This window comes from Coregonus lavaretus, assembly GCF_964263955.1.
Source record: "Coregonus lavaretus genome assembly, chromosome: 8".
Classification (NCBI taxonomy): domain Eukaryota; kingdom Metazoa; phylum Chordata; class Actinopteri; order Salmoniformes; family Salmonidae; genus Coregonus; species Coregonus lavaretus.
In genome coordinates this window covers 27,861,757-27,878,011 of record NC_139995.1, presented here as the reverse complement: position 1 = coordinate 27,878,011, position 16,255 = coordinate 27,861,757, and the positions used below count along the sequence as shown (strand labels likewise).

Below are 16,255 nucleotides of genomic sequence, written 5' to 3'. Positions count from 1 at the left end.
ACAACACTGACACCCTATGGAGGAAATTGGTACTTCAAATCATAATGAGAAGAATATTGATTTGTCAATAGAGGGCGCCCCAGACCAAGTTATGTCCAGTGCCTGTGACGACTCAATAAGCCTAAAATGTTGTGTAAAAACAATGACATGTGAGGGTTTTCTGATCCAAAGTAGGTCCTCATTCAAGGTTATAAATGTTGATCCTCTCATATTATTTGATAATGACTCATTGTATATGATTGGAAACCATAACGCTGAAGAAGGAAAACGGCAACTCTGGCGCTCTTCGGCTCCACTCGGACAAACTCGGCATAGAAAGTGGGCGTGCTCCCCGTCCGCCGGTTGGAATCTTTGGTTGTCATGCTCCCAGCCCGCGGGTGTGCGCGTCTAGCATCGGATGATTCCGCGAGGGCGGTACCAAGTGGACTGACCGGCTCCTGAGAAAACCGACGAGAACCTCACCGGTACTTGCATCTTCTTCATCAGCTTTGCTTTTCCCACCGACAAGCCCCTGGTTTAGCTAGCCGTTTATACCAACCAGCTCACAAAATAACTGTTGTTAGCTATATTTTTTTATGTCCCGAACTCCAGAAATATCAGTTAAGAATTCAAAACGGAAAATAAACCACATTATGGAGACTGAAATACACGTGCCCGTCGGGTCGCCGGTAATTAGAAAATTCCCGATTTTCGTGGAGGAAAATAATGTAACCGATGGAGCAATGAAGCTGATAAAGCAGCTTCGGCCAGCGTGGGACATGAACCATGTCAAGACCAAGGTAAGGTTGACATTTCTCCACTGAATGATGCGCCAATGGCCCAACATCACTAGTAGCTAGCTAGCTAAAGTTAGCATAGCTATCAGACCAGTCCCTTGATATATTTATCGTCCTGTGCATACATTTTAAACAGAGATATGTTCTGTGCATCATTAGCTTCTCTTGCATTTAGTTTGCAGTTAGGTATTCAAGCTGAGATGAAAGTTAGTGGTGTTAGTTAGCTAGCTTGGTTGCGCCTTGGGAGTATTAGTAGCTAACTAGCCAACCACTCCACCCTTAAATAAGACATTTTCGTGTCTGTCTTCTGTGCTCCATGGATATATTGATAGAAAAGTCATACCTCTCTCTCCCTTTCAAGACGTGGCGTATTTAAAGGAGACAGTTACAGCAAATATAGTTACTAATATATATATATATTGTCTGTGGTTACAGAAAGTGTGTGTGGATTAAATGTGTCTAGCAATCTGTATTCGTCAGTGACCAGCTGGCAATGACGTGAGGGATTTGGGTCAGGCTGCATAGATGAAGTTAACATTAGCCAGCAGAATTATTCAAGTACCATGATATATTTCAGCCCAAATAGAGGCCCGGCTGTATGTATTAGCTCAAAGCCCCTATCAAATTTGCATTTTCCACTGCCCCAAATCTGTGTAGGTGTGTGTCTGGAGGATTACAATACCCTGTGAGTCACCCATGGTCCGATGACCACTTCATATCCCCATCCTAATTGCCTCACTCCTGACCCCAGACACACACCTAACTTTGACTTCACACACCCACACAAGACACAACTCACCCCCAACTGTACATACACACAAACACGCCTCATTCTTATCTCCATACAAACTGGAATTGATGTCCATTGATAGACCTATTTATTACCCTGTTTGTGTTAATTATTCTGTATGACCCTGCCATGGTTAGGGTTCCTGTCAGTCAGTTGGGGAAATGCATTATTCATTGGCACTAAGCGGTAGGTAGGCCTGCTATCGGGTGACGCTTGTCTCCTGCCCAAGTGTCAGCTGTTTTATGGCAATGTGTTGACATGTGGGATATATGACATATGCTACCAAGTCTCATGTCAGAATTAGATGTTTATCAAATGTCAAATGTAAAAGTGTTTAAGGCTAAGGTTAGGCATTAACTCAGAAGGGTTAAAATAAGGGTTAAGGTTAGGCTTAAAACAAAAATATAAAAAACTACTTTCAATCGTTGGAATCAGAGGCAGACACTTACGCCCATCTGCCATCCCCGTCCACAACCGAAACCTACTTGAAGGTAACAGCGCTCATTGTTGCCCCAAGTGGCCGGTTTCCACGTCATCTCCTGACATCCTCAGACATGGATTGACGTCGAATACTGACTTGTATCACCGGTGACCTGGATGGACAAATGATGATGACACTAATGCTACATGACATGCACACTGGTTTCATTGGGGCCTTGCTAGTGAGAGTAACTTCCCACTCCTCGTCTAGTGCTGACAAACCTACACGTCTAACTCCCCAGTCATTCTGAGTTGTTTTGTACATTGAGGCCAGAATGTGTCCCCGCTGGATATTTGCCTCTGTGTGTGTGTGTGCCTAGCCTAATCTGGGCTGGTCCCTCCCTGTCCCCCCTTCTGCCCTGTAACTGAGAACGTGACACTGTTTACCACCCGACACAGCTTTTCTCAATGGGAGCCACCCAAACAGGCTTTGTCTGCCTGCCTTTGTCCCTGTAACCCACACAGCCCCGCGCCACCACAGCCCAATACAGCTGCCCCCCCAGGCATGGGCACGTGCCAACTCTGAGAGAGAGAGAGAGAGAGAGAGAGAGAGAGAGAGAGAGAGAGAGAACAAATTGAGAGAGAGGGGGAGACTTATAGAGTGGGAGAGCTGGAGGACAGATGGAGAAGGAGACGGATACGGACGGAGACAGAATGAGTCAGATACGGAGGGAGATGGAGCGAGATAAACTAGTTGGGGGGTTTACTGGAACACAACTGACCTGACTAAGCCACCTGGACAGGAAGGGGCGGGGGGCTTTCTGTTACTGTAAATATCTAGTGTCAAGTACAGTCCCAAACATCCTGCCCTCTGTCCCTGAAAACACCAGAAGCTGCCAACACACACAGCACAGTCACACCCCATTCCAATCCCATTGTTTGACCTTACAGCTGCTTATTATCACACATTAATGCCATGTGGCCTTCTGCCTTGCTCTGATGTGGGTGTGCAAGAGATATTTAGTCACTTTTGCATGTTTGATCGTCAATGGCCTCATGAATGGATATAAACTTTGTTTCATTTGACCCAAAGCTTTTAAGCGTAGCCACAATAAAGTAATAGCCTACTAAGATATGCAGACATTTTGTTCTCATTCAAAGAACATATCACCTAAAAGCAGAATGTTCGTTAATAGTTACCTCAGTTGTGTTGGAGCCTTATTACCTGTGACACGTGGAGCAACACACACACACACACACACACACATTGGGGCAGGATGATCAAAGGTTTTAGTGGTGCATTGTGTTCTGGGTATGTGTAGACGGTCACGGGATAGATCATTCATTCACAAAAGTAGTGTACAGTACGTGTGTGTGGTCATAACACGGTGCCAGGCTGCCCATCTCTCTGGTCAACCATGCCAGGAATGCCAGCTATGTAGGGGTGGGTGGCCAGAGAGAGGGCCAGTGTGTATAGTCTGTTTAGCTGTCAAATCACTAGTCCGGATTGTCCACATTGCAGTGAGCATAAATATGGTTAGTTAGCCATCGGGTGCATCTCAATGGTCTGAACTGGTTGGAAAGGAAAGAAGGAAAGAAAGCCACACTTGACTAGAGACTACAGATGCAGACCATGAGTTCCCGTGTCTTACTTTCTCCCCCAACAGTAGTCACTGAATGATGTGGCTATCACTGAAAATGCAAACAGCTGGGTCGTTCCAACTCAAAAAGCACCCACCATCTCAGTGTTTTGTTGTTAGAACCAGAGAAGATTAGCATTCATACAACATTATTTTGTTGAAATATAATTAGATCTCTGAGAAATTAAGCTAATTGATTGCACCCAAATTGGCCATTTTAATTTATAGGATTCATATAATATTCAATAATTATAGTACCTAACATCCGATTTGGACCAAACTTTTTTCTAACAATGAGAAAGACATGAGGAATCCAAAGAAGTTGTCAAAAGCCATCCACGGACCCCCCACACCAATCCCACCCCAACAACGAGTATATAGTATCAGTTCTCTATGTTTGACAAGTAGTATGGAGCTGCGGCTCTCAGTATTGTTTCATCCTATGTAATGTATTCTCAGTGAATTTAAAAAAAGAATCACCTAATAGCAGAATCAGCACAATCTAGTAGTCAGAACCTGGTAATATCAGGATGTAGGATGGGATATAAACCCAATAACTTCAATGACTCATTTCTCTGAACAGGGGAAAAAAAAACATCACCAAATTTACTGAGAATAAATTACATTAAGAATGAAGAAACAGTACTCCGAGCAGCAGCTCCATACTACTTGTCAAACATAGAGAACTATACTATATACTCATTATTGGTTTGGGATTGATGTGGGGGGTCCGTGGATGGCTTTTGACCTCTTCTTTGGATTCCTCATGTCATACTCATTGTTAGAAAAAAAGTTTGATCCAAATCGGATGTTAGGTACTATAATTATTTAATATTATATGAATCCTCTAAATACAAATGGCCAATTTGGGTGTACTCAATTAGCTTAATCAAATTATATTTCAACAAAATAATGTTTCCGGAATGCTTATCTTAAGTTTCTAACTACAGAAACAATTTCAGAACAATCTGAGATGGTGGGTGTCATGGCTTGCTGAAATGACATGGAATGACCCTTCTTCCTTGTCTGGGAAAAGTTCAACAAGTAGCCTACCTGTAAAGCCCTTGCCCTTTGGCCCAGTTGTCAAGCTCCAGTGTAACCCAGAATACTGTTACTGGGCAATTCCACGAGATCAGGTGCACGTGTGGTCTCAATTAAATAGAGTAGGCTATAGCCCAGGGTTTCCCAAACTCTGTGTCTGGACACTACCCTCTGCAACTGGATCCTGGACTTCCTGATGGTCAGACCACAGGCTGTGAGGATTGGCAACAACACCTCCTCCACACTGACTCTAAACACAGGTGCCCCCCACGGGTGTGTCCTCAGTGGTGTTGCACAGTATACCGAAACTTCTGTACTTTTTTGATACTAGAATGAAAAACGGTTCGGGACTAGATTTAAAAAAAACTTTCGGTACTTCTGTCAAATGTGTCTCACGTTGTCTACTGATTAAGGGAGGATCAAGTATGTCTATCAGTGCAGCTGATGTCCCCTTATCGCGTGAGTGCACCTTGCCTGCTCCACTTACTCATTGCTAGCTCTAGCCTGTCCTGAGGAACCACTGCACTCACTGGGAGTCTGGGCTGCGTCACCACTTACACTGCACAGAAGTTAAAACACTTGAATAATGCAACACTGCATGTAGAAATGTTGAAACTGTTAATTACTGTTCGCAAAACAATGTCCATTACAGGCTAGAACGCTTTACAATGCAAGAAGATACAGGTAGCTTCCAGCTTTGTAGGCTCAACTTTCCTTGCTAGCTTACAGCTTAAGCTATGATCAATTCACTACCCTATTACCTTGTTTGTGATAATATACAAACGATAAAGCCAAATATTTCTAATATTTTCAAAGCTGATTGTCACCAAAAACTTGATTAATTCACTTCGTCTCCCCCACCTCATGTCTCTCCCAGTCAAGATCATCTTTGCTTGAGCCTTGGAACTGACTGTGTGTGTGTGTGTGTGAATGACTACATGGGTCTTAAAGAGACAGTGCTCACTTTTATAAAATAAGAGATTGCTTCTTCTATGAAAATGTTGTTGATCAGTATAATAAAATAAGTCCTAAATGTAAGGGAAACAGATTTTTTATCTGTAGCCCCATGAAATCAGCCAAAACAAGCTCAATAACTCAATGCATGCACACACTTCTATTTAATAAATATGCTTTCACCTGTATTGTGAATAGGCCTAGGCTACATCTTGATTTACTCAGTATATCAATAGAGATTTACCATTCAAATAAATTATGACCATTGTTGTTATGTAGTTAGATTGGTTAAAAAAAAGTCACATTGATTGTATTATTAATTAATGCATACATTCAAAAATGTGTAATGTAGCCTAATGATATTGAACACAAAAGATCTGTCTGAATCAAGTGCCATTCTGTGACTATGGCTAATAATATGCCTTATTTTTTTGCCGTGGGATCATTTTGGGATTGAGTATCATGATGCTAAACCTGGTATCAAAGTCAAAATTCTGGTATCGTGACAACACTAGTCCTCAGCCCTCTGCTGTACTCCCTGTTCACCCACGACTGCGTGGCTTTGCACAAAAACCAACTCCAAGTTTGCTGACAACACCACGGTTGTAGGCCTGATAACCAACAACGATGAGTCAGCCTATAGGGAGGAGGTAAGTGAACTGGCATTGCGGTGCCAGGACAGCAACCTCTCCCTCAACTTCAGCAAAACAAAGGAGTTGATTGTTGGCTTCAGGAAGCAGAGGAGAGAACATGCCCCAATCCACATCAACGGGACTGCAGAGTGTCTGCAGTTTTAAGTTATTCTGTGTCCACATCACCGAGGACTTGGCATGGACCAACAACACCACCACTCTTGTCAAGAGGGCGCAACAGAACTTCTACTTCCTAAGGCGGCTGAAGAAATTCGGAATGCCACCCTGGGTCCTCTCCAAGTACTACCGCTGCACCATCGAGAGCATCCTGACCGGTTGCATCACGGCCTGGTACGGGAATTGCGCCGTCCACAACTGCAAGGCCCTCGCCCTCCAGCGGGTGGTGAAGACGGCCCAGTACATCACTGTCCATCCAGGACATCTGCTTGAAACAGTGCCTGAGGAAGTCCCGCAGCATCATGGACCCCACACACCTCAGCTACGAGCTGTTCACTCTCTTACCGTCAGGCAGACTATATCGGAGCATGAGGTCTGATACCAACATGCTCAGAGAAAGTTTCTATCTACAAGACTACAGACTGCTGAACACTTGAACTGGACTGACCACCTGCACTGACTCTCCGCACATTTACATTTACATTTAAGTCATTTAGCAGACGCTCTTATCCAGAGCGACTTACAAATTGGACCTTAGCACACATGCACTCACTCACGCACAGACATATACACACACACCCACACTGACACAGACATACACACACACATACTATATATACATTCATGCTTCACACCAGAGTATGTGAGCAGAGTGGAGCTGGAGTGGAACGAGGAGCGGAGTGACCCCAATTTGACTGGAGCGCGGAACGAGATTCCCAAAGGCTGGAGCATCGGCCTTCTCGCCTGCTCCAGTAGCGCTTCACGAGCTCAGGGCCATGCCCAGCATGCATTTGTAGTCTACTTGTGTGCTGCTATAGCATAGAGTTCACTAAATATTTTCATAAAGAAACTGATTAAACACACAGGTGCAAAATCAAGTTGACTTACAAAGATGAGGAGCAAGAGATGGAGTGCGGTGATGTAGTGTCCACAACTAAAGAATCATTGTGGATTCTGAAAAGACACGTATCCAAAAAACGTGAAGGTGTACTTACTACATGCAGATGCTAAAAGAAAGGAACGAGGTGGGTAGATAACTAAGTGTGTCATTGTAGCAAAGTATTTATAAACTAAAAATCAGATCTCTTAAATGTTTCGTTCATTTTTGTTCTATTATCTATACAATAGGCCATAATTGATTTTGGCCCAATAGGCCTGGCATATTCCCACTTTCAAGAAGCTTTCCATTTCGATTGGGTTATTTCGCCTAGAAACCTTTAGGCCTACCTATAAGAAAAATATGCATCTCTGCCCAGCCTGTCAAGAATGGCCAAAAGGATGTTTAGCATCCCCAGTGGCTCTGAAAGTGTGGAGAGGATATTCTCAGCTGCTGGCCTGCTCTCCAGGCACCCTCGCATGAGCCTGAAGCCACAGACTGGCCAAACTAGTTTTCCTAAAAATGAATTCAAAAAATAAATTCAAAGTGACTAAGTCATTTTTTGTTTAATTTGTATTTAATTCGAATTAAGTCACAGCCTATATGTGCTGTTTATAGACTGTAATGATTTAATACAACAAAATGATGTTCAAATGTTGAGAGCTTTATGTCCCTACCAGCCTATTGTGTTGCACTCGCAAATGCTTCACAATGCATTCCTTTGTAGGCGATAGGCTTGAAATAATATAGCCTAAATAATTCATTTTCGTTCCTTCTTAGGCTCCCTTTCTGGCTCCTGACCTATTTAGTGTTAATATGCTGTTTTAATATGACATGTAGCCTATTTGAAATGATGTGCGCTTCTTACATTCACCTTTTCATGTTTATTCAAATACTTTTTATTAAAATCATATGGTTTGGTTTCAATACTTCAAAACCAAATGGTAGGTCCAGGTAGTCACAAAAATAGATGGGTGTTTGTTAAATTGTGATTTTAATGAATGGAGCGAATTTGGAGTGGCAGTTGTTTTCCCTGTGAGTGCTGAGCGGTTTTTAGCAGAGCGGTTGGAAAGGACGTGGAGGGTCATCACAATTGCTGCTACAAGACTCTTATTTACTATTGCTAATACTGCACAATTTAAACACTTGCCCCCCCCATCCAATCCCCCTTTTCTCTGATACAGTGGGGAGAACAAGTATTTGATACACTGCCGATTTTGCAGGTTTTCCTACTTACAAAGCATGTAGAGGTCTGTAATTTCCAGAAAATCACATTGTATGATTTGTAAGTAATTAATTTGCATTTTATTGCATGACATAAGTATTTGATCACCTACCAACCAGTAAGAATTCCGGCTCTCACAGAACCTTTTAGTTTTTCTTTAAGAAGCCCTCCTGTTCTCCACTCATTACCTGTATTAACTGCACCTGTTTGAACTCGTTACCTGTATAAAAGACACCTGTCCACACACTCAATCAAACAGACTCCAACCTCTCCACAATGGCCAAGACCAGAGAGCTGTGTAAGGACATCAGGGATACAATTGTAGACCTGCACAAGGCTGGGATGGGCTACAGGACAATAGGCAAGCAGCTTGGTGAGAAGGCAACAACTGTTGGCGCAATTATTAGAAAATGGAAGAAGTTCAAGATGACGGTCAATCACCCTCGGTCTGGGGCTCCATGCAAGATCTCACCTCGTGGGGCATCAGTGATCATGAGGAAGGTGAGGGATCAGCCCAGAACTACACGGCAGGACCTGGTCAATGACCTGAAGAGAGCTGGGACCACAGTCTCAAAGAAAACCATTAGTAACACACTACGCCGTCATGGATTAAAATCCTGCAGCGCACGCAAGGTCCCCCTGCTCAAGCCAGCGCATGTCCAGGCCCGTCTGAAGTTTGCCAATGACCATCTGGATGATCCAGAGGAGGAATGGGAGAAGGTCATGTGGTCTGATGAGACAAAAATGTAGCTTTTTGGTCTAAACTCCACTCGCCGTGTTTGGAGGAAGAAGAAGGATGAGTACAACCCCAAGAACACCATCCCAACCATGAAGCATGGAGGTGGAAACATCATTCTTTGGGGATGCTTTTCTGCAACGGGAACAGGACGACTGCACCGTATTGAGGGGAGGATGGATGGGGCCATGTATCGCGAGATCTTGGCCAACAACCTCCTTCCCTCAGTAAGAGCATTGAAGATGGGTCGTGGCTGGGTCTTCCAGCATGACAACGACCCCAAACACACAGCCAGGGCAACTAAGGAGTGGCTCCGTAAGAAGCATCTCAAGGTCCTGGAGTGGCCTAGCCAGTCTCCAGACCTGAACCCAATAGAAAATCTTTGGAGGGAGCTGAAAGTCCGTATTGCCCAGCGACAGCCCCGAAACCTGAAGGATCTAGAGAAGGTCTGTATGGAGGAGTGGGCCAAAATCCCTGCTGCAGTGTGTGCAAACCTGGTCAAGACCTACAGGAAATGTATGATCTCTGTAATTGCAAACAAAGGTTTCTGTACCAAATATTAAGTTCTGCTTTTCTGATGTATCAAATACTTATGTCATGCAATAAAATGCAAATTAATTACTTAAAAATCATACAATGTGAATTTCTGGATTTTTGTTTTAGATTCCGTCTCTCACAGTTGAAGTGTACCTATGATAAAAATTACAGACCTCTACATGCTTTGTAAGTAGGAAAACCTGCAAAATCGGCAGTGTATCAAATACTTGTTCTCCCCACTGTACATGTGTAAATATTGTACTATAAATTGTCCCTTCCTGTATTATACTTATGCTAAAAAAATATATTCTACTGAGCCATTTACTTTATGTTTGTATTATCTTTTATGATTTCTTATTGTTGCATTGTCGAGAAGGAACCTACAAGTAAGCATTTCATTGGACGTTGTATACCATGTGTATCCTGTACATACTGTATGACTAATAAAACGTGAAACTTATGACTACAATGATTTCCCATTGTGGCCAATAGAATTGCAAATCAAATCAAATTTTATTGGTCACACACACATATTTAGCAGATGTAATTGCTACACCCGCAATTCTGTCATTCTATTACAGATTTTTCGGTCACTAACCAGGTTTCTATCCTCAGTTTTTATGCGAGTAAAGTCGTACCGTATCAAAAAACAAAACACGACAGCTGTGATGGAAACAGGAAGTTTCGGTACAATTTTATAAATGCTGACAGATAATTTGTTCGTTTGACAGTGGGATCTTTTTGTGTCGGTAAAAGGAATTATGCGAGAAATGTCGGTGGAAATGCCTTTATGCGCAATTATTGATATAATAGCTATCATATCGAAGTAAACTTGGAGTCACGCGATGATATGGTGTGTGGTCCTCCCACTACGATTCGGTAAACCATGCAGTTTATTAGGCTACAGATTAAATAAATTACATTGAACTTCACAGGATGGTGAAATTGCACGGTGATCTTGATGCTCCTTTCCAATAATTATCGAGGGTCTTATTCTGGTGACATGATGATCGATGCTTGACTGCCGTTTGACAAATAAAAAATTTCTCGCTCTTCTCCATAATAATCTCACCATGTAGACTATACCCACACAGCCTACTGCACTGTATCTGCTAGCTGTTGGCTAGAGCGCACGTGCCAAGACCAGAGTAGGCACTTTTGCTATTTAATGCAGTAGAGTTGAAAATGCGATGGAAACGTATTGTACTTTAGATTTTTATTCGTTACATGAAAACTTAAGCGAAAAAGTACATTTTGTGAGGACTACGTTATCACACAATGATTATTTTTATCTGCAAAAAGTATATTTGGTGGCAACACACCATTGGTGGGAAAATGCGTACAGTGAGGGAAAAAAGTATTTGATCCCCTGCTGATTTTGTACGTTTGCCCACTGACAAAGAAATGATCAGTCTATAATTTGAATGGTAGGTTTATTTGAATAGTGAGAGACAGAATAACAACAAAAAAATCCAGAAAAACACATGTCAAAAATGTTATAAATTGATTTGCATTTTAATGAGGGAAATAAGTGTTTGACCCCCTCTCAATCAGAAAGATTTCTGGCTCCCAGGTGTCTTTTATACAGGTAACGAGCTGAGATTAGGAGCACACTCTTAAAGGGAGTGCTCCTAATCTCAGTTTGTTACCTGTATAAAAGACACCTGTCCACAGAAGCAATCAATCAATCAGATTCCAAACTCTCCACCATGGCCAAGACCAAAGAGCTCTCCAAGGATGTCAGGGACAAGATTGTAGACCTACACAAGGCTGGAATGGGCTACAAGACCATCGCCAAGCAGCTTGGTGAGAAGGTGACAACAGTTGGTGTGATTATTCGCAAATGGAAGAAACACAAAAGAACTGTCAATCTCCCTCGGCCTGGGGCTCCATGCAAGATCTCACCTCGTGGAGTTGCAATGATCATGAGAACGGTGAGGAATCAGCCCAGAACTTCACGGGAGGATCTTGTCAATGATCTCAAGGCAGCTGGGACCATAGTCGCAAAGAAAACAATTGGTAACACACTACGCCGTGAAGGATTGAAATCCTGCAGTGCCCGCAAGGTCCCCCTGCTCAAGAAAGCACATATACAGGACCGTCTGAAATTTGCCAATGAACATCTGAATGATTCAGAGGAGAACTGGGTGAAAGTGTTGTGGTCAGTTGAGACCAAAGTGCTGTGTTTGGAGGAGGAGGAATGCTGCCTATGACCTCAAGAACACCATCCCCACCGTCAAACATGGAGGTGGAAACATTATGCTCTGGGTGTTTTTCTGCTAAGGGGACAGGACAACTTCACCGCATAAGGGGGACGATGGACGGGGCCATGTACCGTCAAATCTTGGGTGAGAACCTCCTTCCCTCAGCCAGGGCATTGAAAATGGGTCGTGGATGGGTATTCCAGCATGACAATGACCCAAAACACACGGCCAAGGCAACAAAGGAGTGGCTCAAGAAGAAGCACATTAAGGTCCTGGAGTGGCCTAGCCAGTCTCCAGACCTTAATCCCATAGAAAATCTGTGGAGGGAGCTGAAGGTTCGAGTTGCCGAACGTCAGGCTCGAAACCTTAATGACTTGGAGAAGATCTGCAAAGAGGAGTGGGACAAAATCCCTCCTGAGATGTGTGCAAACCTGGTGGCCAACTACAAGAAACGTCTGACATCTGTAATTGCCAACAAGGGTTTTGCCACCAAGTACTAAGTCATGTTTTGCAGAGGGGTCAAATACTTATTTCCCTCATTAAAATGCAAATCAATGTATAAAATTTTTGACATGTGTTTTTCTGGATGTTTTTGTTGTTATTCTGTCTCTCACTGTTCAAATAAACCTACCATTAAAATGAAAGACTGATCATTTCTTTGTCAGTGGGCAAACGTACAAAATCAGCAGGGATCAAATACTTTTTTCCCTCACTGTATCTTCTTTATGCGAATTCTTAAATTCCCTTAAATCTGTCGCCAATTGGATGGAAACCTAGTTTCTGTTACCGATTTTGGTAAGTATGACGCGTTTTTAATCACTTATTACTTTTGTGTATGAATTGTTATCAGTAAAAACACTAACTAATTGGTAGGTCAACCTTAACTTGTTACATTTACATCATTTAGCAGACGCTCTTATCCAGAGCGACTTACAAATTGGAGAGCGACTTACAAATTGTTACTTCTGTGAACTTTCATAATCCTCCCTCATGAGTGAGAGAAATTAGAAAATATCTGAAAGATGTGTGGGTTTTTGGTAACAGAATGACAAAACAATATTTTTTAAACTTACAGAAGGCAAATCATTTCTGCACAACTAAATATAAATGTTGATATTAGTTGGCAGAGGCCTTTACTTCAACATTGTGTTTTTATGTATTTCTAATACTTTTAATACTTTTTCTAGTAGATGTTTTTAAGACTCCTTTGCAATCTGTGTGACCAGAAATCAAAGCCTTTGCTTTTTCCTTATTATTGTTATTATTATTATTATTATTATTATTAGAATGGAAAATGGTTGAAAAACATCTATACCTTAATTTCCCCAAAATATAGACTTTTAGCTCATTTGATACCAAATATGATATGCTCCTATAAACGTCACATGTTGGTGCTCATGGGTCCTTTTACATGGAAATGACCTGTTTCTGCTGTCTCAGCTCAGGAGATAGTCAGACCTAGGAAATCACTGTTGTGACTCACTCAACCTTCTCATGGTCATCTAGGCCTATGCATTCTGATATGATTCCTGACAAGGACAGGCTTGTGCCTCAAATTACCTAGTGACAGTAAACTAGAGTAAACCCAACTAAACAATGGGAGAATCTCAATTGCAAACCAATTGGTTTTGTGGACGCGAGGAGTATGCAATTGAAATTCTCCCAGAATCTCTCCCTCCCAGTCCGTCTTTCCAGACCTTCACTGGTGATGGCGCTACTGATTTTCTGCTGTATTAATCTCTCTCTCTCTCTCTCCCGTTCTCCCTCTCTCAGCTCTTCACTGATGGGACCACTAATAAGCTGGTTGGTTGTTATGTGGAGGCGAGTCCAGAAGATGTGGTTCTGGTGCGCGTGTACGGGAACAAGACGGAGCTGATTGTCGACCGAGACAATGAGCTCAAGAGCTTCCAGGTGCACGTACACATGTTCTCAAACACACACACACACACACCCTTCACAGTTCACACACTTGACACTTCAGAGCTTTCAGTTGCTTCACTAGAAGACATCTACAGTGGGGGAAAAAAGTATTTAGTCAGCCACCAATTGTGCAAGTTCTCCCACTTAAAAAGATGAGAGGCCTGTAATTTTCATCATAGGTACATGTCAACTATGACCGACAAAATGAGGAAAAAAAATCCAGAAAATCACATTGTAGGATTTTTAATGAATTTATTTGCAAATTATGGTGGAAAATAAGTATTTGGTCAATAACAAAAGTTTCTCAATACTTTGTTATATACCCTTTGTTGGCAATGACACAGGTCAAACGTTTTCTGTAAGTCTTCAAAAGGTTTTCACACACTGTTGCTGGTATTTTGGCCCATTCCTCCATGCAGATCTCCTCTAGAGCAGTGATGTTTTGGGGCTGTCGCTGGGCAACACGGACTTTCAACTCCCTCCAAAGATTTTCTATGGGGTTGAGATCTGGAGACTGGCTAGGCCACTCCAGGACCTTGAAATGCTTCCTACGAAGCCACTCCTTCATTGCCCGGGCGGTGTGTTTGGGATCATTGTCATGCTGAAAGACCCAGCCACGTTTCATCTTCAATGCCCTTGCTGATGGAAGGAGGTTTTCACTCAAAATCTCACGATACATGGCCCCATTCATTCTTTCCTTTACACGGATCAGTCGTCCTGGTCCCTTTGCAGAAAAACAGCCCCAAAGCATGATGTTTCCACCCCCATGCTTCACAGTAGGTATGGTGTTCTTTGGATGCAACTCAGCATTATTTGTCCTCCAAACACGACGAGTTGAGTTTTTACCAAAAAGTTCTATTTTGGTTTCATCTGACCATATGACATTCTCCCAATCCTCTTCTGGATCATCCAAATGCACTCTAGCAAACTTCAGACGGGCCTGGACATGTACTGGCTTAAGCAGGGGGACACGTCTGGCACTGCAGGATTTGAGTCCCTGGCGGCGTAGTGTGTTACTGATGGTAGGCTTTGTTACTTTGGTCCCAGCTCTCTGCAGGTCATTCACTAGGTCCCCCCGTGTGGTTCTGGGATTTTTGCTCACCGTTCTTGTGATCATTTTGACCCCACGGGGTGAGATCTTGCGTGGAGCCCCAGATCGAGGGAGATTATCAGTGGTCTTGTATGTCTTCCATTTCCTAATAATTGCTCCCACAGTTGATTTCTTCAAACCAAGCTGCTTACCTATTGCAGATTCAATCTTCCCATCCTGGTGCAGGTCTACAATTTTGTTTCTGGTGTCCTTTGACAGCTCTTTGGTCTTGGCCATAGTGGAGTTTGGAGTGTGACTGTTTGAGGTTGTGGACAGGTGTCTTTTATACTGATAACAAGTTCAAACAGGTGCCATTAATACAGGTAACGAGTGGAGGACAGAGGAGCCTCTTAAAGAAGAGGTTACAGGTCTGTGAGAGCCAGAAATCTTGCTTGTTTGTAGGTGACCAAATACTTATTTTCCACCATAATTTGCAAATCAATTCATTAAAAATCCTACAATGTGATTTTCTGGATTTTCTTTCCTCAATTTGTCTGTCATAGTTGACGTGTACCTATGTTGAAAATTACAGGCCTCTCATCTTTTTAAGTGGGAGAACTTGCACAATTGGTGGCTGACTAAATACTTTTTCTCCCCACTGTATGTAAATCAAACAGCAGATTCTTCAGGAAGTGCATCTACACTGGTAGCCAAGTTCAACTCCCTGTGCATGGACCCATATGGAGGCTATTTCCTGGTCTGTCTTAGGTCACCTGTGTCTAATAATTTGTGTGTGTTCCCAGGTGCTGCATGCTAACGGCTGCGCACCGCGGCTCTACTGCACCTTCCAGAATGGCCTTTGCTACGAGTTCATGCAGGGGGACGCCCTCGGAACACAGGACGTCAGGGATCCTACCATACTCAGGTGAGGACATGGTGCAGTCCAACAGGGATCCCTCCCTACTCAGGTGAGGACATGGTGCAGTCCAACAGGGACCCCTCCCTACGAAGGTGTGATGGTATAGGTGAGGTGTAGAGGTACCTGTTAAACGGATCGGGACAATGCTACCCAAAACAGCAGTTTACTAGAAAACCCTCTTCAAGCTGATCCTGTTATCTGTCTAGCCCGCAGGGAAGGCGGGCTTTGATTTGTAAATATACACACCCTCAATACAAACTCCCTGAGGAGTTGATAGGAGTTTATGGTACACACCACTGCACTCTGTGCTCATTCAGGTCCTTTCTCCCTCCTGCTCTTTCTAGGAAACCAGTATAGGAGAGCATCTTCACTGCTCT

At 43.0% G+C, this 16,255-nt stretch overlaps 1 protein-coding gene across 1 annotated transcript in view; it reads left to right on the top strand.

Annotated features, from left to right (window-relative positions):
• Positions 1-544: 544 nt before the first annotated feature.
• LOC311134303 (ethanolamine kinase 1-like) overlaps positions 545-16,255 on the top strand; it is a 29,940-nt gene continuing 14,229 nt past the window's right edge. Inside the window, exons 1-3 of the mRNA XM_084167938.1 lie at positions 545-779; positions 13,783-13,920; positions 15,763-15,884. Of these exons, the coding sequence (XP_084024064.1) occupies positions 576-779; positions 13,783-13,920; positions 15,763-15,884 (464 nt within the window). The 5' untranslated portion in view covers positions 545-575. The remainder of the gene's footprint in view (positions 780-13,782; positions 13,921-15,762; positions 15,885-16,255) is intronic.